Below are 27,856 nucleotides of genomic sequence, written 5' to 3'. Positions count from 1 at the left end.
CGCCGAGAACAGGAAGTCTTTTTTTTTTAACACCACTAACTCCTTCGAGGTTCACACGGCCCTACTCAGCTGACTGTACCGGTTCGGCCTGAGAGGCAGAGCTGATTCTAAATCGACTGGAGAGTACGGTCCCTGTAGAAGGATTTTGGGGGAACACTGGAGAGAACAGGGAAGTCTAAGGCAAACCGGAATATCTCTCTGAAGAGAAGGAAGAGGAGGAGGAGGAGGAGGAGGAGGAGGGGGAGAACTAGACCAGTAAACGAACCTGTGGAGGATTAGCGAGGAAAGCCGACTAGGTGAAATAAAATGATTGACTAAAGAAGAAAAGCACCGGGAAAGCAAGAAGAGGCCACCGATGGCGTTCTGAGTTGAGTAGCTCCGGGGTGTCGTTATGTTGAGCGGCTATCTGTTCCAATGTTTTGCCATAAAACACTCGGGTAGAACGGCAGGGTATTTTAAACAAATTTTCCAACTGACTAGTCGCAACCTCTGTTCAACCTCAAGGAAACGTAACGTATATACAGTACAGAGGGAAGTATGCCTTGTTTCATGTAAAACAAATATTTGTACACTTGTTGGGCTGAGGTGTCTTATGGACCGTTATGTGTTGTTAATTTTCACGGATATCTCATATTGTAAATATGATTGTTCCGTCTGATGATGCAAACAGAAGGGTGGCACGTGACCAGGGACAGCAGCCGAAATGACATCTTTTTGACATTTCAACCGCTAGATGTCAGTGTTGTCTGGCGATGCGCGTTCTCTTCTTTTTTTCTTTTAAACACTTAATAACAGTTGCCTGCAATCTAATCGGACCTGTTGCCCACCCTAAACAGGCTGCTCTACCATTTTTTGAACCTGTTTTTCCGGAAAGCCGGGGCACTTTCCATCAGACAGAATTTCATCGCTAAGCGCCCCTCTCCCAAATCTAATATGCAAAACCACGGAGGCAATTTTAGATTTTCCAGTTAATCTAGTCACATGTCTTTAGACTGTACTGCAACAGATTGCATCAAGACCTTGTTATATAACGTCCAGTCTAGTAAAACGTCCAAGAGAACCGCACAAATCCAAAAAAAAAAAGGTCTTGAGTCCACCTTTTGTTAACGTGGAAGACAACAATCTGTAGATCATTTTATCAGCGTCAGGTTTAACATTACCAGTGTATTTTGTAATCTTTGCTCTTGAACTGCGTTCTTGTTGTTTTACATATGACCTATGTCCTTGTGCTTCTCTGTATGCATGCCTGTTCATCCTTTAATTTGGCTTTCTACTAATGATGGTCACACCACCATTACGTTTATGCCAAGAACAGATACTTGTTTGTCCTTGTGATGTTGCCTGTGGACAATTTTGTTCTCGGAGCATTAATGCTGAATTCCTCCATGAAGGTCTTATGATTTGTGTTTTTGTCTTGCTCTTTAGGGTTTGCTCTTGAGTGAAGAACATCAAAGATGGTGCAAAAATATCAGTCACCCGTACGGGTGTATAAACACCCGTTTGAGCTGGTCATGGCGGTGAGTTGTTCAATCTGTGCTAAGTGAAACTGGCATTGGTGGCGTGTGTGTGTGGGGCTATGTAGGAGATAAACATCCCTAAACAGCAGGAAGTAAAATGAAAGTATTAGTTTTGGTAGATAGATAGATAGATACTTTATTAATCCCAATGGGAAATTCACAAATATAAAATATAAGAGGCACAGGTTTGTTATTTTAAAAGATTAAATGCCTACAAAAAAAGAGACCTGGAGCTGAAAACAGGAAAAATGAGGCCTATAATGATTAAGAGATGCTTATCAGGAAGCAACATCCTAAATGTGAGCTTTACAATACATCCAAAGGCATTAGCTAATGGCTACTTCAGCTTGCAGTTGCAAAGGGAAAACAGGGAAAAGCTATTTCCTTCCTGAAAATAAGTGATGAAGGATATACAGCAGAAACATTGCGTCTTGTCAGTTAAAATTTTCATTTAGGGGTTTGTGAAAAATGGCTGAATCTCCATCCCATCTGCAGGATGATTTCAAATCTGTTACTTTGTTTATGGCTTGTGTGAAATATTTAACCTTACAGTTGTGCTTGTTTGGAAATTTTGGACTCTGCATGTTTAGTATTACTGTATGTGTAAACGAGATTTAACTATACTTAACTACTAGCGGGTATGCCCAGCTGTCGCTTGGATTAGAAAACAGAGAAACTGTTTCCATTTATTATTTGGCAATGAATTTGTTATTCGTGTATTGCTCAAAAGTCAAACTGCTAATATTAATGAATAACAGAGTGAGACACACAACTTTTTGTTCTTTTTGCCATTAATGGAAGAAGGGGCCTGAGTTGCCTCGAAAGATTGCATATTGTAATCTTTTTAGTTAGCCAATAAAAGGGGTCATTTTACTTGACTTCTCACTACATTCATAATGGCTAACACGGTACAACACCCTAGTACTACAGGCAAGAACACATTCTTTGCTGATCCTACGCTGGATCAGGCGACGTATAGCTGGCTGTGTGAACAGCACGGTTCTTTGAGGTAAACTCCAGTAATTTGAAGTGATTGTCCTTGCACTTTATTTATGGAACGTCACAAATCCAAGATGTACTGGTGATTGAAGTCGCTTGAATTCAAAAGGGAGTTCATTGGAAATTATTGGTATATGTGGAATGAAAACGTCTTCTCCACTTCTGATTCCGGTTAGAAATAGTAGTCTCAATCACGTGTGGATGATGTGACAGTGTTGCCACATTTCGCATAACGTTGATATATATTTTTTTCTGAATTATTTTAGAATTTCTGGTTTTAGGGTTTTCCTTAATTTTCGAATTATGTTCATGCATTTTTTTTATTAATCACTCTAGCTTTTGGATATTTACTCTTCCTCCCATTTGGCAATTGTGTTGTGGTGACATCGGTTCAGACAGACTTTCTTGCTTGTTTATTAGGTGTTTGTTTAAGGGGCCATCAAAGAATTGTTCAGATGATAGTAGCTTTGGAGAATGAGACCTCCTGTTTTCTCCTGTTGAAGGTGAGCATGATTATTGACTAGAAAACAGCAGAAAACCCAAAGTGTTTTTATTTATATACGACTATTGAAGTTTTTAAATTGCAAAAATAAAAACTTGTTAGAAAATGTATGCATCAAGTGAGTTAAAGTGTTTTGAAAGTTTTTTGTAAGTAATTACTAAGTCAGGTTAGCCAGACTTTATTATCCCAGAGGGAAATTTGTTTGCAGCAGGAAAGCACAAAAAACAGAAGACATTGTTACAGAGATGCAATAGATAAACAGTATTGGACAACCAATAAACACACGCTCAAGATTAATACAAAGGAGAATGATTACTTTTCAACAGTACACAAAGCAATAATGTAGAATTTAACATGTAGCAGCATCCCTACTAGTAACAGAAGTTAAAATACTTATAGCTCTAGGAATGAAAGAGTTTTTAAATCTGTTGCTCTTTTCCTTTGGAAACTGAAATCTGCAGCCTGACGGCAACAGCAGCTGCAGCAGGAATTCAGAGAAAAGAGGATGGCTGCTGTCTGACAGAATTAAGTTGGCCTTCTTTCTGACCTGTGTGCAATACATTTCAGTGAGAGAGGTCTGCTGTGAACCAATATAGTTTTACTGCTAATTATTTAATTGTTTATAATGTTTATAGATGGTTTATACAGTATTCTTATTGCAGATGTTCCCAAACAAACAGAGCAAATGTAACAATGGATTCAATAAAGGACTTCTAAAAAAGTGTCATCATGGTTTTGTCCACTTTAAAACAATTGAGTTTCCCCAAGAAAGAAAAGTTGTGACTGCCCCCTTTTTACATTACATATTTGTTCTGATTTAAGATCAAAGTTTAGTTTGTTATCATTGATCATTCCCAGATATTTGTGTTGTGCTCCCATAACCGCAAGTTAAGATGGTGGATGGTGGAGAGCACCTGAACTCTACCACCATATCTTTTGTCGTACATTGGAGAGATCACACCATTGTGTAGACTCACCCACAGTACTGTAAGTGTGTGGTTGTCTTCCTTATCTTATAAAAGACTCACAATGACAGAGTCATCTGTAAATTTCAGGATAATTCGACCCTTCTATAAACTCCTGCAGTCATTTAGAGGAGATGGGCAGCAAGCACCCTTGCGGAGTACCAACAGATGTACTAGGCTGTCAGAGAAGCAGTCACTGAAACTCGCTCTTTGTGTTCTGTTAAGTATTTTTGTAGGAATGAGTCATGTTCAGAAATAACAGTGATAACACAATATAATTAGAGTACAAAAATTCTTTTCAGAAAAGTACATAAAATAAATTATTTAGTGGCATTTTGCGGTATCATGTAGTTAGAAATGTACAGTGCATCCAGAAAGTATTCACAGCGCATCACTTTTCCCACATTTTGTTATGTTACAGCCTTATTCCAAAATGGATTAAATTCATTTTTTTTCCTCAGAATTCTACACACAACACCCCATAATGACAACATGAAAAAGGTTTACTTGAGGTTTTTGAAAATTTATTAAAAATAAAAAAAATAAGAAATCCCATGTACATAAGTATTCACAGCCTTTGCTCAATAATTTGTCGATGCACCTTTGGCAGCAATTCCAGCCTCAAGTCTTTTTGAATATGATGCCACAAGCTTGGCACACCTATCCTTGGCCAGTTTTGCCCATTCCTCTTTGCAGCACCTCTCAAGCTCCATCAGGTTGGATGGGAAGCGTCGGTGCACAGCCATTTTAAGATCTCTCCAGAGATGTTCAATCGGATTCAAATCTGGGCTCTGGCTGGACATTCACAGAGTTGTCCTGAAGCCACTCCTTTGATATCTTGGCTGTGTGCTTAGGGTCGTTGTCCTGCTGAAAGATGAACCGTCGCCCCAGTCTGAGGTCAAGAGCGCTCTGGAGCAGGTTTTCATCCAGGATGTCTCTGTACATTGCTGCAGTCATCTTTCCCTTTATCCTGACTAGTCTCCCAGTCCCTGCCGCTGAAAAACATCCCCCACAGCATGACGCTGCCACCACCATGCTTCACTGTAGGGATGGTATTGGCCTGGTGATGAGCGATGCCTGGTTTCCTCCAAATGTGACGCCTGGCATTAGGGCTGCACGATTAATCTTTTTTTTCTCATGATAACGATATTTATGACCCACGATCAGTTAATAAATATCGTCGCGATTTTACAGTATAAAGACCAAACTGTTTTTTATGGGCTGAGTTTACGGATTGGACTGCGTCACTATGACGTTACTGCGTCTAGATTGCAAGCGCTTTCTGAAGCAGTAGAAGTCAATAGCAGCAATAACAGTCAGTCAGAATAAACATATGATGGCGGAGCAACGCACTAGTCAGAATAAACATATGATGGCGGAGCAACGTGCAGAAGTGCGATCGTTAGTTCCTAAAAAGGGGTCATACTCAGTTGTCTGGAACTATTTCGATTTCGAGGAATGTGATGTTGATCAGGTACGAGTCTTGTGCAAACTTTGCTCCTGTTCCGTCCAAACGTCCCAAGGTAACACAACAAACTTCATCAACCACCTTAAAAGCCACCACAAAGTACACTATCAAGAATTTCAACGACTGAAGGCACAAACAGCAACAACAAAAAATTACCAGCCAATCCACAACACAGACAACAATATCAGAGACATTGTTCAACGCAATACCATATCTGCCTAGCTCGCAAAGACAACCGGGAAATAACAGAGGCGATCACGTACCATATAGCCAAGGATATGTGTCCAATAACCACCGTGAGCAGTGAGGGGTTTAATAAAATGATCGCAACACTTGATAAAAGATATAGCATTCCCTCACGCAACCATTTTTCCAATGTTGCGCTGCCCTCGCTGTATGCGAAATGCCGAAAAGAAATAGAAAGAGAAATTCTCAGGCTCAGCCTTGAATATTTTGCTGCCACGACCGACTTATGGTCAAGCAGAACTGCGGAACCATATTTGAGCTTGACAGTTCATTTTATTGACAGCGAGTTTGAGATGAAAAGCAAGCTTTTGCAAACTTCGTTTTTTCCCACAAGACCATACAGCGGAGTTTATTGCAGTGGGCCTCAAAGAAGCGATGTCCGCTTGGGGCTTGGTGGAAGAAAGACTTGTGTGCGTCACAACGGACAACGCAGCTAATATGATTAGGGCAGCATCTGTGAATAACTGGCCGAGGCTACACTGCTTTGGTCACAGACTTCATTTACCAAAGGAATAATCGTCATTATTAATCGTGATAAAAATTTTGAGCAAAATAATCGTGATAATCATTTTTTCTGTTATCGTGCAGCCCTACCTGGCATTCACACCAAAGAGTTCAATCTTTGTCTCATCGGACCTGAGAATTTTCTTTCTCATGGTCTGAGAGTTCTCCTCTCATAGTCTGAGGTTCTCCTCTCTCCACAGAGGACCTCTGGAGCTCTGACAGAGTGACCATTGGGTTCTTGGTCACCTCCCTGACTAAGGCCCTTCTCCCCCGATCGCTCAGTTTAGATGGCCGGCCAGCTCTAAGAAGAGTCCTGGTGGTTTCGAACTTCTTCCACTTACGGATGATGGAGGCCACTGTGCTCATTGGGACCTTCAAACCAGCAGAACTTTTTCTGTAACCTTCCCCAGATTTGTGCCTCGAGACAATCCTGTCTCAGAGGTCTACAGACAATTCCTTTGACTTAATGCTTGGTTTGTGCTCTGACATGAACTGTCAACTGTGGGACCTTATATAGACAGGTGTGTGCCTTTCCAAATCATGTCCAACCAACTGAATTTACCACAGGTGGACTCCAATTAAGCTGCGGAAACATCTCAAGGATGATCAGGGGAAACAGGATGCACCTGAGCTCAATTTTGAGCTTCATGGCAAAGGCTGTGAATACTTATGTACATGTGCTTTCTCAATTTTTTTATTTTTAATATGCAGAAATCTCAAACTTTTTTCACATTGTCATTATGGGGTGTTGTGTGTAGAATTCTGAGGAAAAAAAATGAATTTAATCCATTTTGGAATAAGGCTGTAACATAACAAAATGTGGAAAAAGTGATGCGCTGTGAATACTTTACGGATGCACTGTACCTCAGATTGGATTTCAGTGGCCTTCATAGACAGCTATGTTTAATTCAAGTGATGTAAAACTGGCACTGATTGATGTGCTCTTGTTAGTTGTTGGGGCCTATGAATAATTGTTGTTCAAAAATCTATGTTCATTTAAGTCTCAAGGTAAAATTGTTGGATGCATTGTACCACAATGGATAAAGGGTAGTTGTGATGCTTTGCCAGTAATATATAGTGTCAGAGAAATATTGAATAGCGGTAACGGTGCGCAGCATTCCTACAGTTGTTGTTTTCTGACTCTTTCTCCGTATGTTTAGCATTCATTTGCTCAGAGGTTGATGCGCTTGCTGCTTCCTGAGAAGCTCTTCTTTTTGCCACCCTAACGGCCCGCTTCTTCTCTTCTTTCATCGGCATCTTTTCGCGTTAAATCTGATTAAATCAATTTTTATGTTGCAATTACTTAGTATGTTTTCCTTAATTTTTCTCTTAAGCTGGCACATAAGTCTTCAATCTGCCTCAAGAATGATATAAGAGTTAAATCTGATTAAATCAATTTTTATGTTGCAATTACTTAGTATGTTTTCCTTAATTTTTCTCTTAAGCTGGCACATAAGTCTTCAATCTGCCTCAAGAATAATATAAGATGTAAAGAGGTAGGGGAAGTGACGGCGAAGGTGGTAGTGATGAGAATGGCGTCCATACGCATGTGCCACCCTGCAGGTCGCGAATTCCCCAATAAAATAAAACAAAAATAAAAGGAGTAATAATTACAAAACTCTTCACTTTTAATATAAAGCTGTAGTGCAGAATTTCAGTGTAGTATAAAAATTTCAGGCTACAGGTTATTTGAGTTTTGACCTTGACCTTTGACCTTGGAGGTAAATCACCACCCCGAAAGCAGATAGTAGTCATCACATAGATTATGTGTACCAAAGTTAAGGTCAGTAGGTCAAACTATTTGAGAGCTACAGGTGACTTAAAATCCTGGACAGACAGACAGACAGACAGCCATGGTAGCGTAGATAAGGCCCAGTGTAAGAACTGAGTACATATTTAACCACATAGCATGTTACTGGTATGTGCTTAGGGAGCCCATTTTCTCTTCTTCATTTCCACATAAGCAAAGTTGATTGCATTTTTTTTATGGTCACAGAGGTTATGTTACTTGCCCAGTATGATTTCAAACAGCAGCAGAAGTGAGCTGCTGTGACTGAGATTCACTGAAGTCATTATGACGGCTTCTACAGGCTGATGGTGACACAAGCCACTGCTGCACCGGTGTCTCTGCTGGCATTTTACTGTTTTGCCCTCCAGAGTGACTATCAGACGAATAAACAGGAAAATATACTAATTGAAGAACTCTCTCTCAAGGTTAATTAGAAACATTAAAGTGAACTGTAACTGAATTTCCTTAGGTTGTGTCTTTGTTTTAAGATCGACTAGGGGGCTTTGCCCACCAACCCCCCTGTCTGCGCTATGCCCTAGCCTCTTTGCGGTTCTGCTGCTCGCGTATGGGGATGTGAATGTACAATTTAGACAGATTTTAATTTTCATGTGCACTGTTACATTTGCATCCATGCCACGTGTAACTGCCCATGATTGCATTTTGTTTCTTTCTCTCTATTAAATAAAATAATTTTTTTAAATGTTTGGCTCTGAGATTTGTTAATTGTCTTTGCAAAAGCTATTCTAACGGGAAACTGTTAACGTTTTAATACGAGTTGCATATCGAGATCTCCTTTGGTGTCTAATGTTATCCAGATTTACTACATTACCTTTCTTGGATACATCCTTCTTTCTTCAGTAGTTCGTGTGGTGGATGACTGGACGGTGTTAACAGTTGTAGATATTCTCTGATATTGTAAGAAGTTGTTTTCCTCTTCCACACAATCACCACCAACTGTTTCAGCATAGTCTGTTGATACGTGTTTAACCATTTTGTCGTGTTACAGATCGTAATTTTTGCCATAAATTCGTTTAACTTCCTCGTTTCTTGGTGCTAGGATTGCCTGTGTACTCATTTTTTCTGTTGATAACCCTTCGTGATAAAATTCTTCAATAAGATTTGGACATAATACGCCTTCTTTAATTGGGAACTTAAAGCGAGGAAAACCTTAAAATTTATAAGAGCTGAAAGCGCAAGAAGTGTGTCTCACTAAAGCGTTCACAAGACTTGAGAGGTGACAGGAATGTGGTCTTGTTTGAAAATGGTTGTAAGTAGGGCATGACTTGAAAGAATCTAATGGCAAAAGTCACCGTCTCGCAGGACTTGCTTCCAAAGGTTGCAAGTATGACGTGACTTGAAAGAATCTCATGTTAAAAGTCTCACGGGACCTCATTCCAAAAAGTCTCTTCAAAAGATCACTTCTCGTCGCAGGATAAAAAGTCTCATCTCCCAAGATTTTTTTTTATTATAAAATAGTAGAGAGATGAGTTTGAAAATTTAACAATGATTTTCAATGGGAGATTTTGAATTTAAAAAAAAAAAAAAAAAGGTTCTCCTACTGTCCTCTTTATTCAGTATCACAATGTAAACAAAAGTGTGCCAAATTTCAACAATCAGTCCGCTGGGAGCCGAGTTGTTTCTTGTTGGCAGACATAGCAACATATGCATTTACACCTAAAACCCCTTGAAAGCATTTAGAATATGCATGTACACAACAGACAAAAAAATGGCATTAACTGCAGAGTTTGTCATGTGGTAGTGGCGAGCGGTTGTGTATTGTTCATGTATCCATTCCTGAACCAGCTTTATTAAGTTCAGGTTAATGTAGTGATCAGAAACTAACCTGAAATGATCAGGTGCTACTAAATCAGGGCAGGACACCTTTTATAAAACTACATTTTTGATATCTACCAAAACAACAGATTTCTAATACAGGTCTGGGGCACTTGTAATATAATTGAAGGTTTGCCAGGGGTAAAATGTGGCATGATGATGCGCAAGCATGTCTGCTGCTCTGTTTAATTGTCTAGATCACTCCCACAACTTCTGTAAGGTGCTGCCTTCAAGTTGTAACACAGTCACAATTGGCATCTTTGTGTAGTCTTATTTAGAATGTGTACTTCATAGTCTGGGGTGGCACGGTGGCGCAGTGGTAGCGCTGCTGCCTCGCAGTTAGGAGACCTGGGTTCGCTTCCTGGGTTCTCCCTGTGTCTGCGTGGGTTTCCTCTGGGTACTCCGGTTTCCTCCCACAGTCCAAAGGTTAGGTGCATTGGCGATTCTAAATTGTCCCTAGTGTGTATGTGTGTCTGTGTGCCCAGCGGTGGGCTGGCACCCTGCCCAGGGTTTGTTTCCTTCCTTGCGCCCTGTGTTGGCTGTGATTGGCTCCAGCAGACCCCCGTGACCCTGTGTTAGGATATAGCGGGTTGGATAATGGATGGATGGACTTCATAGTCTGTCATTCCTAAACAACTTTTATTCTTATTCTTTCTGTTTTTATTAATTGCATGCATATGTCTAGAGATTTTGTCTTAGAATTTTCAACGGAAGTGAAAAAAAAATGCAAATAATAATAACTGAATGTTAAGACATTTTTTCCAAAGAAAAAATGGTATCTGCTGACAGAAACTGTATACAGTAATCCCTCACTTATCGCGGGAGATAGGTTCCAAGGCCGACCGTGATAACTGAATTTCCGCGAAGTAGGGACACCATATTTATTTAATTATTTAACGTGTATTTGGACGTTTTTAAACCCTCTCTGTATTGTTTACAACCCACCCTTTACTCTATTAATAACAGGGACAACTGCTAAACAATATGAAATCAGTAGATAAGTTTACACTTACTGTATAGCGAAGTACACGTAGCTATATATGACGTGATGATGGTGATGAATATGCTGCGCAGTAAAAATGATGACGATGAAGGTGATAATCCCCTGAATGCAGTAGCAAGAGCACGTTAATGCTGAATGAGTGAGATGAGACTTCCTGGTTAATGCAGCACTCCGTCGCTGAGCCAATCAGCAGCACACAGGAACTTAACTGCGTGCTCTGATTGGGTAGCTTCTCAGCCATCCGCCAATAGCATCTCTTGTATGAAATCAACTGGGCAAACCAACTGAGGAAGCAAATACCAGAAGTAAAAAGACCCATTGTCCGCAGAAACGCAGCGAAAAATCCACGTTATATATTTAGATATGCTTACATATAAAATCCGCGAAGTCGTGAATCCGTGAAAAGTGAACCGCGAAGTAGCGAGGGATTACTGTAATGTGTAGTTGTTAGTGTATCAGGTAGAAAACGCTGAATAAAAACAACTTACACATAACATTCTAAATCTCATTGGGTACAGAGCCAGTCCCAACAAGATAGGGTGCAAGACAGAGGTCAATCCAGAATTGCCAGTTAACCTGACCTGCATATTTTAGAGGTTGTGGAAACCTCACATGGGACCAAGGAGAATGCCCAAATGCATATGAACAGTGTCCAGCTGGAGGATTTTAATCCAAGATGCTTGATCCATGAGGCTGCCATCATGGCACCCTACAAACACAAAAATGGACATGGGTAGGAGTTCAGCAGCCAATAGTGTCACCAGTCTAGTGCTGCATCCATTAAAAAGAAAAGTGAGATCCATTTTGTAAGAAAGTGTATGCGTTGTTCAAAAAAATGTAAACGTTAATTCAGTTTTTATTTAGTGTAGAGGTTGTCCATGCAAACATCACATTGTCTGTATTGGGGAAACAGTTTTTTGCCCCTTTCACTACCCGATAACCAGGTATAGCTAAAAAGCTGCACCTTATAATGAATTTTTCACTGGTGACCGGACACTAGATGAATTTACAGGCTTCTGGCCATTGTAATGGTAACTGGGCAAGTGTTACAGCTATGGTTTCTACTAAGGGTAAGAAGCTGTTTGAGTATAAATTCCTGTTCGTTGCTTTGCGATGGCAGGTTGTTGGGTGAAAGTTGCTGTGTTGTAACTTAAGCCTGGTTCATGTCACACTCTGTTATTTTTGAGTAAAGATGGGCAGTTTGTTGAACATGAATGATTGGATTTTTTAATAGTTTATCAAATGCTGTTATTTTTTAACACACGCATCACAAGCTTACCCAACTATTTGTTGTGGTTAAAAATTCACTCTTGCACAGAAAAGTTTTTACTGTCTCTTGGCTTGGACATGTCAGGATGTTAGATAAAACCGTTGCATGTTCTGTGAAAGCTCTAATCTTTATGGTTGTCGCAGGTATAGAAAGGATTGTGAAGAACAAAACCCGGTGAAGCCCATTGTGCTGCACACGAATATTGCGTTAACTCCAGCAGTCCTGTGGATGAGGACCTTTTCGTAACTTTCAAGTTGTTTGCTTTGGTAACACAATGAGTCAGGCAGTTGTCTGAAGTAGTTGTAATGCAAGTGGGAGGTGTGTATGCAAGGTGGGTGTACTTGAAAGTTCCTGCAGAGGTGATGCATACTTGAGTGTCTGTGTGTGGGGATGATGATTAAGAGGACATGTCACGCATAAATGTGTTCTGCGAAAGTGCAGATGCAAGCTGACTGTGCTTTTGGCAGGAGCCCTCCAGACGTAGGGAACAAAAAAGCAAGAAAAAAAATTGTCAGTAGCAAACTAGGTGTCTAGCAGCAGTGGTTCATTAGAGGCTGTTCCTCATGGCAGTGGTGGCCACTAATTGGTGCATGTGGTCTAATAGCTCTAAATCCAGCTCATCATCCTGTACACTTCTGTTTCAGGCCTACGAACGGCGATTTCCAACTTGCCACTTGATTCCTGTGTTTGTGGGTAGTGAAATAAAAAGTGAATACAAGAGTGAAGATGGCTCCATTGAGGTGATTGAGAGGCGCTGCAAGCTGGACGTGGATGCACCTCGATTGTTAAAACGGGTAACTGCTTGACAGAAAACTTTATATGACCAGCTGTTAGTTTGCTAGCCTGCTGGGTAGTTCCTTTTGGAAGGAATCTGTTCTACTTGGAATAATATAGTGTATATTTCAAGTTTATATGAAGTATATGTTCTGAAAAAATGTCAAATGGATAATTAAAACATCAAATGCACTGCTTTTCATGTAGGCTAAAAGATTCAACTCCCATCCATCTGTCCTGTTTTTTTTTTTTTTCTACTGTTATCTTTAAAATAAATGCTGCAGCCTTTTTTTGGATTTTTTTTGTCTCCAATGTGATAGTGTCATTTAATGAAGGTCAGAATTCCTTACAACAGAGTTCACCTTACATATGTTTTGTGCCTCAATTCATTTGCTCACCTGTGTTTTGAACCAGTGACCTGCTTGAGGGCAATGGAAGCGTATCAGAGCTACATCACGCAGAAAGTCGGATAGCCAGCCCAGAGTGTGACGCCAGTCTATTGCAGGACACCTGCGGTCATTTGCTTAGTTAATTCAAATGGCTCAACTTGATCCAAGTGGAACGGATAAATGGGCGAGCTCCACACGGACAGTTAACCCTTCTGGGAATTGGCAGCTTGTAACCACTGTGCCACCCTGTCGCCCTACATTACGTAGATAGATAGATACTTTAACGTAGATTAAGGATAAACTTTCTATGCATGTACTCCACACATAAGAGAGTATTCTGTCCATTGGCAAAATTTTCATTCCTTTAGTTTTTTAGATAGATACTTTATTATTCCCAAGGGTTTATATATGAAGTGTTTGCTTGATGAACCTATTCAGATTGCCATGAAACCAAAATGTCTTTCATAAGATGTATTTTCTGTTTATAGTTCACAAAAATGTGAAATATGGATCACTTTGTATATTGGAGAACTTTCCTGCTAAATTCAGTTTGATATGTAATTGCTTAAGGAAGAATTCTTTTCAAATGTATCTGTATTGGCTTAGCTGCTTCTGATGCTTTGGATAAGTCACTCAATTTAGCAGTCATAGTAGTAATGGTATTGTCACATGGAGAGAATGAAATTCTGACTTGCATGTATGACCAACATGTCGCCACTCTCCGACACCACAATAAAGAATAATGCATTGTAATACGTTATCTTATCCTCTTTAATACACATGCGTCCGTGTGTGTGTGTCTTCTGGTGAAATGCGCATGTGCGGGGCATGGTGCGACGCTTCAAAGCAGATGCTTCAAAGGCCGCCTGACACGTCACACAAGACAGAGAGGGTGAGACCTATAAAATATCGTGCGGCCGATCCAATCGGATTTCGGTAAATGAGGTAAGACCTAAATCACAACACACGAAAAATCCAATCGGGTACTGAGACACGGAGACCAGCTTCCCCAAAGAGGTGTGATTAGTGTTTGTTGTTGTGCAAGTGTTCACTCTGAGGATGTCAGATTTGCGATTAACAAACTTGGCCCGGTAAAGTGTCAGTCGTTGAAGGGGTTTTCCTAAATATACAAATTTTCATGATATTACAATAGGATGACTTTTAAAAGTAGATTTATTTTCGCGCACATAAAATCCGTTGCTGGGAAGACGCCACACATACAATAATCACCTGCATGCCAGCACAGATTAAAATACTTGCTGGGGAACTGCACAGTACTTGCTGGAGAGACGTATTACTGCGAGAGAAAATTAAAGGCACACAATACAGTGACACATATTACAGCCACATACAAGCCAGGATTACTGTAACAGAAAATAGACGGTCCCTTGCCATTTAATATAGACTGTTCCTACTCATGTTTATGCACTACTGTTCTAACGCCCGTTATTGTAACGGGCTTGATGTCTAGCTTAATAGAAAACACCATTCAGCTTATCTGACCTTACCCCCGTTTTATTGCAGAAGGCTATATGAAATTTCAGCTGTTTGTTTAAAGACGTGCTAAAATAGATGGTCTTACCTGGTGGCAGATTTGAACTCTTAACAATTTTCTGCATGTAAACCATTTCTGTCCTCATTTGAAAGTTGTGCAAAAATTGCTGATGCATCAAATGCATGGCAGGCATATATCCTGAACAGAGATGTAACTCATCATAGTACACCTAATCTGTCACAAGTAGACAATTTTAGAGTTGCCGGTTGTCCTACAATTCATGTCTGTAGGATGTGAGGGGAAACCCCATGTAGACGTCTCCCATGAAATGATTGACTGGTCATGAATTGACTCAGTAATGCTACTATCACCCCAGCTTTGTCACAGATTAGTAAACTAGGATCTCTGTGTGCTTACTCATTATAACTATCCATTAATATATCTGTGGTGGATATAAATAAATATAAATACATTTTAGTACCACACACAAACTCTCCAGAGTGGGTTGAAGCATCTGAGCTGTTAGTTATATTTTTAATTGGTGCTCTGCTTTTATCCAATGTTTCGTTCTGCATCGCCCTGCTGATTATTATTTTGCATTTTGTAGAAGATAATAGCGATGTTGTATCCCCTTGTGCATGCCAGAATCAATAAAGATCAATTTATTTGTACCAAAAAGTGATTTGTTTTTTCTCTTAAATCTCTTTATATTTTAGTATGAAAGTTTCGGATTAAATTAAGCTAACCACCCAGTGCATCTTTTAGAATGAATGTTCACCTTGCCATTGCAAGTTCGTCCTAACAAGATATTTAAACATTTAGCAGCGTAAAAGCAGCTCATTTTGTTTGTACTGAGGTGAATATACTGCTGGGAGTGAGTGTACAAGTTAAGAGTGGTATTGATCTCGGAAACACACCGCAGTCTCTACCTAAATAATTGAATACGACTTGAAGGCTTCTTCTTGTATTGTTTTTTTTTTTCCTTCATCTTTTTCTTAGTGCTGTTCCTTTTAGAACTTGGTTCACATTGGCATGGTTAGCATTCAGTGCCTCCGGGTGCCTTTTGACATTTGTAACTCAAAGCTTTTCAATTAATGTATTTAAAAGTTACATTGTAACAAATGTGTAAAGTATTTTTCTACGTGAAGGTTGTTTATAGAAATCTATTGTATTTTTTAAGGCTTATGGTGTTTTTTTTTTTTTTATATACTTATGCCAGAGTTTTAGTTTGTCCGTTTTGCTCTGTAGTTTTATATATATATATTGTATCTATTTTCTGAATGCTGTTTTTGCATGGAAATGTAATTTTGGTCAGGTGTGTACAGTGTAGGAAACGCTTGTGTTCTTTGCTTCCCCTCTAATGTATTTTTTTTTTTCCCCCTGTAGATTGCTGGGGTTGACTATGTCTACTTTGTGCAGAAGAATGCACTGAATCGGAGAGATCGTACACTGCAGATTGATGCCTACAATGAAACATTTTCCAGCAGAGTGGTTATCAATGAGCATTGTTACTATTCGGTACAAGACCTCTGTTTTTCTGGGCAGACAATAACTGTGCAGTTTTAAATGCTCCACATAGATATTTCATGTTCCCCTGTGAAGGAGGGCTATGGTTTGATTCTCTCAAAAAATGACATTGTGTGTTTCTTCTTGTTAGGTCCATCCAGAGAATGAAGACTGGACATGCTTTGAACAATCTGCCAGTTTGGACATCAAGTCCTTCTTTGGCTTTGAAAGCACAGTGGAAAAAATTGCCATGAAGCAGTACACCAGCAATATTAAAAAGGTGCGCAGGACAATAAGGCCTGTCGCTGTAGATCTATATCTTGCAGGCATTTTGGCTTGTTGTTTAAGGTTTTGCACCTTGGACTTGAAACCCTTGGGTTGTAGGTTCAAATCTTGCTCTCTTGGCACTCTGTGAACATGAACAAGTCACTTCATGTACCTGTGCTTCAATTGGAAAAAACAAGAAATCTAACTATTTATATCTCCCATGTTGCAAGTCACCTTGGATAAAAGTGCCAGCCAAATAAGTAAAATAAACCCATAAAAAAAGAGTTAGGAGACAGTAGGCCATCTATGAACGCATCCTGAAAAGTCCATCTTTGTTAGTCACAGATTGCAAATTATTTAAATAGATATTTGGATTCAAACTAAGACTAACATGAAAATGAACATGATGTCGGACAGGATACAACTGATATCTTTCGAGGCGTCTGTTTTGCAGAGTCCTTTACAGCAGAGTCCTGTCTGTTTCTCTTCAACAGTAGGCCTCAATTCTGATCCTGTGCAACTACAACAGCAGCCGTAGGTTTTCACTTCAGCCCCTCTTAATTGAAGGCGGCTTTGTATTTTCATTTGAGCTTTGGGTTTGGTTATGTCCTTGTTTAGCAATTTCTGTGTGCTTTACATCAGGACTACTTGATCAAGAGTCCCCAGAAGGGGAGTAATAGCTGCAGATTTTAATTGCATCTACTGTTTAAATTAGAGACCAGTTCCTTATTTTTAAAATTAACAAGAATGCATGTTAGCTTTTATCTGTAAGGAATGGGTGAATTAAATGTAGCAGTATGCATGATACCATATTCTGGTCTTTAATACTAATTAATGTAGTTCCTCTATTTAAAAAGAAAGATATACACAAGTGTCAGTTCTGTGAAACTGATCCACATTTTAGAACATATTTAAGTAGAGCCGGAGTGACTAATCTTTTATGAACAAAATATCCTAAACCTGCCTTATTTTGTCCAGATTTTTACAAAGTAAAATGGTAATTAATAACTGGTCATTATGAATCCTCCTAAGAAGTACATAAAGTAGTAACGGAGAAGTTAATTTTCCGCTTGAAATCAATGCAACATTTAAACCAGTATTTAAAAGATTAATATCAGTGGAAAACCAAAGTCAGGGAAGCAGTGTGGGCAGAGCAGAGCCTAGTTAGGGCTCTGGCCTATTGATTGGTATAATTAGAAATGCATTCAATACCTACACTTTATTCTTTGAAATATGAGGGAAAATCTCCTACATGTGGAGAATGCAGTGATTCCACAATGTGAATAACCTGGCCAGGATTTAAATCCAACCTTCTGAAGCGGCAAGGTAGCCTGTTTAAGACGGTGCTTTGGCCAAGGGACTTAAAATGTCAGGAGTTTTGCTGAATGTGGACAGTAAAGGTAATGAACTATTTGTGCTGTGAGCTGCATTTTTCTTTACTTGCTAGATGTTGATTGAGTGTTTAGCACAGCAAAATTTCTATAGACTCTATTATATTGCTCAGGTAATTACAATTCAGCCTCCAGCTTAGATTTAAAGTAGTAAATATATTAAGCAAGCAGCAACAGAGGCTCTTGTAGATTTCACTGCACCAGAACATAATTTCATTTTTTCTGTTTATTGTATTTTCATTGTTTTGTACTGAGAATACATTCTGTAGCAATTGCTCTTAATAGAACATTGCAAGGACAAGTGCAACAAGAGAAATGCGGACAATGGAACATTTGGTCAATAGAGTTGAAGAATGTCACACAAATGAATTGATGCCTAGGGATTTAGAGAGCCCTGGAACAACCTGTACTAACTGTTTTATATGAGCAGTACACATGAATGGTGGATTCAGCGTTAAACTTGGCAACTTTCTCCTTGGCATTACGCCCTAAATTCTGTTTTTTGTTGGTTTTAACAGTCTGTTTAAATCTGGTCTAATAGAAGAATTTATTTTTATATATATTTTAGTAGCAGCCACAACAGCAGTATTCACATTTCTGTTCTGTATTTTTGTCCAAGCAATCGCTGTGACATTGTCTTACATGAAATTTTCTTTTTTTCAGGGCACAGAAATTATTGAGTATTATTTGAAAGAACTTGAGGAAGAAGGAGTCACCTTCATTCCACGCTGGAGCCCCCATGCTCTTCCTGCAACCACTGCCACTAACACAGTTTCTACACCAGCATTAATTGTCTCTGCTCCAGTCAGCATCCCTTGTACCTCTTCCAAGGACAGTCATGCCAGCAAGGATTCGCAAAGCCTCTCTGGGAGCCCGACTGAGCAGATGGTTGGAACTCCTGATGGTAAATTGTCCTGCTCCTGTTGGGTATTGCCAGGAATCTAGGTAGTAAGTTTTCAGTACACATATGATGAACCTGCTCACTTAAACCACCTTATCACTGAATACTCCTATTTCTTAAAGTTCTGTTAGCAGTGCACTGGTATAGGTTGAGTTGGTTTTGGAGGGAGTGGGGTTAAGAGTGGGTTGCAAACTCAATTGGGTATATATAGAAGCTAATCTGAATTTGTTTCTTCAGACAAACTGGATGCAGATTACATCAAACGTTATCTTGGAGATCTCACTCCCCTCCAAGAAAGCTGTCTGATTCGTCTGCGCCAATGGCTGCAGGAGATGCACAAGGGCAAGGTGAGGCGGTAGTAACTATTTCTTTATGTCAAAGATGTTCCCATAGGTCTTTCCTAGGATGATCACTATTGATGAGTTACTGTCTTTCTAGATTCCCAAAGACCAACATATTCTTCGTTTTTTGCGTGCTCGTGACTTTAACATTGACAAAGCTCGCGAAATCCTGTGCCAGTCGCTAACCTGGAGAAAACAGCATCAGGTGGACTATCTCCTGCAGACCTGGAACCCTCCACAAGTACTGCATGACTATTACGCTGGTGGATGGCACCACCATGACAAAGGTTTGAGTCTGAAATACATTTGCATATCTATAATTGTCAATAATGCTCGTAACAGAAAAATAGATACTGGGAATAAAGTCCCTAAAGTTGTTTATAGCAGCCTAACTTCCTCAATTACATTAGTAGCTTGTACATATTTCAAAATAAATGTCTTTTATGACTGCGAGCGGTGGTGGTGTATGGCATAATTTGTTGCGCTATATCCTCATTCTGGTTTGACTGTTAGTATCATCTGAAGTGGCTAACTAAAACATTTGTAAACCCATAACCAAGAGGTTTAGACCAATGGAGGTGTTTTGACTGGCTTTGGCTTTGTGTTGTGCTTCTGTTCACAACTGGGCTCATACTGAAAATGACTCCAGTAATTAATATCCACTCCAATGATATCCACCATTCATCGTGTGATAATATCTGAAAAGATAGTGTTTGTGTTGACTCTCTGGACTTGCTTATATAAATTGTGTGACGTTTGAAATGCCCCCACTAAATATATACTGCTTTTTCTTGGTTTCAGATGGGCGTCCTCTGTATGTGCTAAGACTTGGACAAATGGACACCAAAGGCTTGGTTAGGGCTTTGGGAGAAGAGTCACTGCTCCGTCATGTAAGGAATAAATTATTAGCTTTAGGCTGTTCACTAAGAATTAATTTCATGCTATTTTACTAATCTTTCTTGACTTTCAGGTTTTATCTATTAATGAGGAGGGCCTGAGGCGTTGTGAGGAGAATACCAAAGTTTTCGGGAGACCAATAAGGCAGGATACTTTGTCAAATTTTACCATCATTGATAAGAGGCTAACAATTTGTTTTAAGATGTGTCTCACTTGTGTGTCTGTAGTTCATGGACTTGTCTTGTGGACCTGGAAGGCCTCAATATGAGGCACCTCTGGAGGCCTGGGGTCAAGGCACTTCTTCGAATCATTGAAGTAGTAGAAGGGAACTATCCAGAAACCCTTGGAAGATTGTTGATTCTGCGGGCCCCACGAGTGTTTCCTGTGCTTTGGACCCTGGTAGGTTGCTTTAATAGTAGTTCTATATTGTTCACCTCTCCCGGTACTCTGTGAGATGTGACATCTGTCTTTTTGCAGGTAAGCCCCTTCATTGATGAGAACACTCGGAAGAAATTTCTCATCTATGCTGGTAACGACTATCAGTCCCCTGGAGGGCTGCTAGACTACATCGACAAAGAAATCATTCCTGATTTCTTAGGTGGGGACTGTTTGGTGAGTAAGGCTGATCTTTTATGGTGTATAGATACCCTTCATCTACTACAGATTTTGCAGAAGCCAAGGAAGTATTTTGGTTGAGTGCATTTCATCTGCCATGATAAACTGAAGGTGGAAAAATCTGTGTGGATTTAGGAGACTTTTGTCAGTGTCTTCTAAGAATATCTGCAGAACTGGTGCACATTATTAAACTTCTCTGTATATCTTAAAACTATAGCAGTTGGTGAATGCTGTAATTCAAATTCTGTTCACTGCTGGTAAAGAGTATTCATGCCATTGAAACAAAAGGTGGAATTTGTATGTTGCAGAAATTGAACAAAGTGAAGCATCGCAAATAAACTTGCTTAAATGAAGCTAAATGATTTTAAGCAGTGATGCTCTGTTTCAGTTTGGAGTTTGTTGGATTAAATGTGAAATGATCTAAAGCAGCTCTTGTTGTGAAACAGTTGAAGTATGGTATCATAACTTAAGAAGCTTTTTATACTTACAGTGTGATGTGCCAGAAGGAGGGCTGGTTCCTAAAAGTCTTTACCGGACTGCAGAGGAGTTGGAGGCAGAGGACATCCGCCTCTGGACAGAAACCATCTATCAGTGTGCAAGTGTTTTCAAGGGAGCACCACATGAGGTATGGGCATCTTTGAAGATGGTGTCAAAGTGTGGATCCTTCCTAGGGGTGGAATGTCACCAGCTTTAACGTCATTTCTTGAATTATTTTAACAGTCATAATAAAGGGATATTTTATCTCCACAGACACTAATTGTGATTTCTGATGCCTCCTCTGTAATCACCTGGGATTTTGATGTGTGCAAAGGGGACATTGTGTTCAGTATTTTCCATTCAAAAAAGGAACCTCAGCCAAAGAAAGACTCCCTAAGTGCTCATGGCATCACATCTCCGACAGGAAATAATACCCAATTAATAGACCGTTCCTGGCTAGAAGGGTTGGACTACAGCCTGGTGGCATCACCTTTAATCTGCAAAGAGGGAGAGAGTGTGCAGGTAAGACTGGGGTGGGTGTGTGTGTGTGTGTGTGTGTGTGCGCGTGTGTATTTTGTGTCTTTTTTTTTTCCTCCCTCTATTTTTCTGAATGTTTCCCCAGCTTGCGCTCCTAATTGAAGTGCTATGCTATCAGGTGGAGGCCTTTACATGCCATCCTGGAATTACTTGTGGAAGTAAGATCAGGAATGGCTTTTGACAACTGCAAAGCCATTAGGGTGGAGAATCTTCTGATACACCCATAGCCCCTCCCACCTTATTTGTATCTTTTAAATAGCAAACTTTCCAAGACTTAGGAACATGGAATCTATTTCTCTCAGATAGCAGAGTCTCTGATGCAATATCTTCTAGCATAGAGTAGTACTGCCATCACCTGACGTCCTTTGATAGCACTAAATTTAGTCCTTTTTTGTGTCTTATTTATATTAGGAAACCCAGTAATACTATGAGATGTAGAGTTCCCAGGCTAGGAGATCCCACTTGGGACTGTGTTGTAGGCTCTGCTATCTTGATGGCACCTCCGCCTAGGACAGATCCTTGCAGTATTAATGACAATTTTCAGAAATTTTGCTCTTAATTAAACTTTTTAAATTTTTGCCATTCTGTATTTCTGGCATTATAGTATTTAACAAACTGTTGGGTATTTTGCAAAGAGTTACATTGATCTTTTGAAACAAACAGTATTGTATCTTAGTTATGTAAAGCGACGGGCACTGCATCATGCGACTATGATTTGGGTAGTAGTGGGCCTGTGGTGAGTGGCTTCAGAACAGGCCGAGACCTTGTGGATAAATGTGTATCTATTAAGTGTTGTGCAGTCAACCTTGGATACAACAGGCTGCTGGTTTTTATTTTAATCTAAGTGCTGATGATTGATGCCATTTAAAGGATTGGTGCCTGATGTGTACTGTGATTACCTACTCATTTATTACAGTCTAAGAAGGAAAATACGTTTTTAAACTTTCTTCTAAATTTATGTTACAGAATTTTTTTCTCCTTTTTTTTCGAATTGAAACATTTCATGACATTTAAAAATTTTTATTCTTTAACGTTTTTAGGTGGCGTTTGTAATTTATTTCACCAAACCTGAAAGCAAAGATCATTACATTAACAGTTTGATCATATTAGAAAATTCAGTATATCTCTCCCCCCCCCCCCCCCCCATTTAGTTTGGAAATGGGTTGAATTGTGATACAGCATTTGAAAAGTTGCATTTGTATGATTTATTTCAGATAAAAATATTGTATAATTAAAAAAAAAAATTATTGGGAAGATTGCCCAGAAGTATTTCAGTTACCGTATATATTCACTTATAAGTCGGGTCTTGAAACCTGAAAAATTGATCATAAAATCACACCCTGATTTATATGCTCGTTCAAAATTTTTTTTTTTTTTTTTTTTTTTTTTTTTTTTTTACATCTTCTTGCCTCCTCCAATCTCGCATCAGTTTCTTAGATACATTAAAGTTTGTTGCAGCAGCGCAGTTACCAGTCTCTTTTGCCACTTCAGCGACTTTTAATTTAAAACCAGCTTCATATTTTCTTCTGAACGATGGAACGAACGCTCCATCGTAGATAAGGGATGCTCTTACGATGAAGGTGTATGAGGGTGTGAGATACAAAAAATACAAAACAGTGCAAACGTCGCTTCAGAATAGTTTGGGTATTACCATGTGGTCACGTAGGCACAATACATACAAAAAAAAGGCAGTGTGCTCAGTGGTTACTCTCTCAGGTGGGAGTTAGCATATCATAATCTCTTGGACCAATAGCGTGAGTTTTCCGCATTCAACTTATACAACCGACATTATAAAAATTCCTCAAATTATACGGTAAAATCAAGCATTGACTTATCTGCGGGAGAACTTAAACGCAAGTATATATGGTACTCAATTTGTTTTTTTTCCCCATGCAGGGCTCCCATGTTACTCGCTGGCCTGGCTTCTACATCCTACAGTGGAAGTTTCATAGCATGCCGGCTTGTGCCACAACCAGTCTGCCACGTGTGGATGATGTTCTTGCTACTCTGCAGGTCTCCTCTCACAAATGTAAAGTTATGCTATACACTGAGGTTCTAGCATCTGAAGACTTTCGGTAAGAATTGTGCTAAAATGTAATTGTTCTATACTGTCAGGGTAATTACTTCCAAACCTGAAATCTAGAAATTTACTTGGAATTTCCTGAGGTGTGTGTGTGTGTGTGTGTATGTGAGTAAATCGAGACCAAGAAACTCAACTCTGCAATTTCTCAGATCAAGACAAAGTGTAGTTCTTGGGAATGGTATATTTTTTTTTTTTTCTCACCCATATTTAGATCCAGTAAATTATTGAGTAAAGCTTATAAAAATCACAATGTAGAAAGGCAACTGCCACTGGCATTAATTATAGTGAACCAGTCATTACAGACTAGGGGTAAATGCATATGCAAGTCAGGAACTAGCTATAAATTTCATCAGATTTGTACATTTTAAGATTGACTATTTGAAACATACTGTATCTGCAAATAGTGTACATTTTGAACTAATGGGTGTAATCTTTATCTAAGCCAGGGAGGAATCCGAGTTCCCACAAGACGCATGTGTGCAGTGTCTGTTTCAGAGCTGCTGTCTTTAACCAGCAGTGCACTCAGATGTCAGTAAAGCAGAGCAGAAATGGGGGACATGCAGCACTCACCTGGTGGGGTGCACCTTTCAGAAACATGCACCTTGAGACTTTTGCCCTTTTGTGTTTGACTCCATTCTTTAAAAAAAGAATAAAATTCAGTTCATCAGCTTTTGTTATTTTTCTACCAATGTATTTTTACTTGGATAATATAAAACCAAATCTGATGCAGGATGTTATGAACGTTTTGTGCATCTTTCACCTCGATCCTAGAAATAACCAGATGTGGAGCAAGCAAATGCCTGAGATGATTTTTGCACAAGACTTTACAGGGAATGATATGTGTGAATGGCTACTGAGATGTGCTTTTCTTTTCTGTTTTTTTCTGTTTTCTAATAGTTGTGCTGATTAGGGCTGTACTGCTAATGTTTTGTTCTTTTGTTTCAGGGGCTCCATGACCAGCCTAGAATCGAGCCACAGTGGCTTCTCTCAGCTAAGTGCCGTCACAACATCCTCCAGCCAATCCCAGTCCAGCTCCATGATTTCCAGATAGGGGGGAGCTTGATCTCGAGTCTTCCTCTGTCTCACGCTGCACTCTCACGAAGCACATTTCTGCATGCTAGTCTTACTTCCTAGATGGCCGCTGGATGTAGGCCTGGACATTGAATGATACTTTTCAAGGGCTATTCTTTCCACATTTGTTTAAGAGCAGGTCTGTTACATTTCCCATGAGACTTGCGCCAGAGGCCACCCTGGAGGTGTACTCCAGCATTATTATCCCATTTTTCTTTTTGGCTCAAATATTCCAAGATGTTTTGGTAATACAGGGAATGTCTACTGAGCTAAGAAGTGACAGGATGTACATTGTTCCATAATGCAGAATTGCTGCTGATGCTCTTACTCCCTTCAGTAGTGGTTTTGAATTTGTCTTGTCTGTGAACCCAAACATGAAAGGAAGTCATAAATGAAATAGACGCATGTTGTTGACACGAGGTGAAGCAGGGGTTTCACAAAGTCATTGGTGTAGCCATGGCTACTTGCTTACATTGTCGTAGGATTTTTTTGATTGGCTTCCTGAAGCTCTTTTGTCACCTTGCCTTCTGATTTGTTTGACTTGAGTACGGTGAGGCAAGTAGAGCGAGAACTAGACTGTAGACCACACGTTGAAGCTGATGTTTATAACAGTTTGTGTATTTATATTGTCGTAACTAACGAGCCATCTTTAAATGTTTTGCAAGCTAATAAAGTTAATTTGTATAGAAAAATGTACCTGCAAAAAATGAGCTTGTCTCCTCGTCAAGATAGCAGAAACTATTTGTGTTAAAGGGCTAGTGAGGCTAAACCCAAACTAAAAGATTGTACTGAGGTTTACTTTTGTTTTGCGTCTCTAGTACACAAGCTGAAAATCTTTGGATAAAAGCTATGCAGGCTGTGTCCCATGTGGAATAATTAGAGGTGTAATTGAAGGTATGTGGGATGATTTTTAGTTGGTCCCCCGGGTGTGCTCATTCTTTCCTTACTGAGCATACATATGGCATCACATGGTCTTGACTATCTGGACTTTAACACTCATTCTGAATGCTGCCCAGTGGGATTAATCTTGTTTAGCCCACCAACCTCCTTTGAAACAGCATGTGAATGAGAATAGAGTCACGGCTCTATCGATCCTGTTACTTGTCTTTAGTTTAATCGTAAGCGTTCTGGCTAATAACACTGGAAAAATGAACAAGAGGGACTACCTCCTTTTAAAAAAAATCAATATTCCACTGTCAGTGGAAGAAAAATTGGAATTAAAGAGTTTAAAAAAAAAATATATATATATATTTTTCCAAAATCTGAAACTTTTGTGACTTAGGTGGAAGTTGTGGGTTCTGATTCTGGTTTTAAAGGGTGTCTAGAAGTGTTCTAATTCTTTACCTTTAAAGGTCCGCGCACTTTAGATCCAAAGGAAGTGGGATATTTGTTTATGAATGTTTATGCCAATGGTTTTTGATAAAGATGTTGTGTCAGTGTTGCATTTTTGCTCTGTTTTCCTGCTGCATGGGTTTGTGTGAATGTATTTACCATTATTTGTGAGTGTGTGTGTGATTGTATTTGCTCATTACATCTTAACATGCCAAATATTCCCTGGGCACAAAGTAATTCATGACTGAAATATGAATTTGTCTCTTCAATCCAGCATATTCCCACCTCAATCTGTATTGTGAATTGGCTTATTTGTTAATACGGCTGTAAATATTTCAGGTTAGGTCAAATGCACAAAAGTCTAAATTCATTATAGAAAGACGTAGATGGTGTAGTAGGTAATGCTTCGGCTAGCTTGAGAGTTTTCAATAACATTTTTTTGCAAAATTTAGTTTTTCAGAATCTGGAAGACTCCAAAATTCACAAACTACTCTGCTTTCTAGGCAAGGAGGGAATTGTTCATAACTTTCAGGAACAGTTTGCATCTGTTACAGTGAATGCAAGGGCTAAGGTTATAAACACAGATGGTCTTCAACCGAAATCATGACTTCTAGAATCGCAATCCACTTGACGTTACCCCAGTCTCTTATCACATGTGACACATCAACATGGCAGATGTATCCGGGTTGCCTCGTAAGTGCAAACAACTTTATTTATCGACCATTAAACCAATAATATCTTGTATTCTGTGAGTGAAAGTGGCTAATGAATATTTCAGCAAGCCACTGTAACATCTTGCTGCCAATCTCGTAGAACTGACCTATGGGCCAGAGCTTCTTCAGCCACGCTGTGGTAAAGTCTGGACGTGTGGTAGAAGCAAATTCTTTTCCTCACTAGTTCAACCCACTGGTATTTTGGTATCCTTATCAGGATATTAACTTTAGCGCACAAACCCAGGGAAACAAGCTAGGAAATTGCTTCAGAAAATAGCAATCTTACACCATTTTTAATCGTCTCTCTCTATCATTCATTCATTCATTCCTTTCAACATCATGTGGAAATGGTGAGGGGAAGTTTTCTCTCAACGTTTAATGTTTTTCATTCAAAATGAATGTTGTGTTATCATATTTTTTGAAATAGAAGGAGCTTTTTTCCCCCTTGTGTGGAATGCCTTTTAAAATGGCTGAAATATGCCTGTAACTGCCTAATCTGGGAACAGCAAGTGAGCTCCACTTTCCATGCCAGCTACCTGCTGCCACCCCTAACGGACTGCAGTCCAATCCACATAAACAAGGCTCCATCCCTCACACTGTGCCCCGAGGACCGTCCTCCTTGTGACATTTTATTTTATCCATGACACAAAGTGTATTGCACTTCCCCAGCAAGAGGAGGGAACAACACAGCATGGAATCGGGACAGCTGTCCGATTTCAATAAACATTGTAATTATTTACTAGTTAAAGTGTATAGAATCATTTACTTTTTGAGGAGACCTTTAATCCAAGTCTAAATTTTATCAAGCTACAATGGTGCTGAACCACGTGACATTTCACATGTTGATCAGTTTGTTTGTTTATTTTTTAATATATATTTGTTACTGAGTGATCAAGCACAAGTACTGGTTACACGTTGGCTAATAATGTACAGGTTACACATTGCAAATAAAACTTGAACTTGAATTACAA

The 27,856-nt window shown here is 39.4% G+C and overlaps 1 protein-coding gene across 1 annotated transcript; it reads left to right on the top strand.

Moving 5' to 3' along the window:
• Positions 1-15: 15 nt before the first annotated feature.
• On the top strand, positions 16-27,856 carry si:dkey-237i9.1 (SEC14-like protein 1). Its single transcript, XM_028819049.2, has 16 exons — positions 16-367; positions 1,426-1,517; positions 12,741-12,890; positions 16,141-16,272; positions 16,412-16,540; positions 18,582-18,822; positions 19,057-19,166; positions 19,258-19,447; positions 19,962-20,050; positions 20,131-20,201; positions 20,285-20,456; positions 20,535-20,669; positions 21,163-21,297; positions 21,423-21,671; positions 23,583-23,761; positions 24,715-27,856. Exons 2-16 carry the CDS (start codon positions 1,455-1,457, stop codon positions 24,818-24,820), a joined length of 2,151 nt encoding a protein of 716 aa, XP_028674882.1. The 5' UTR covers positions 16-367; positions 1,426-1,454; the 3' UTR covers positions 24,821-27,856.

The sequence above is a fragment of the Erpetoichthys calabaricus genome, chromosome 14 (assembly GCF_900747795.2).
Source record: "Erpetoichthys calabaricus chromosome 14, fErpCal1.3, whole genome shotgun sequence".
Taxonomy (NCBI): Eukaryota; Metazoa; Chordata; class Cladistia; order Polypteriformes; family Polypteridae; genus Erpetoichthys; species Erpetoichthys calabaricus.
Note: the sequence above shows the minus strand (reverse complement) of the source record. Positions and strands in the feature narration are given on the sequence as shown.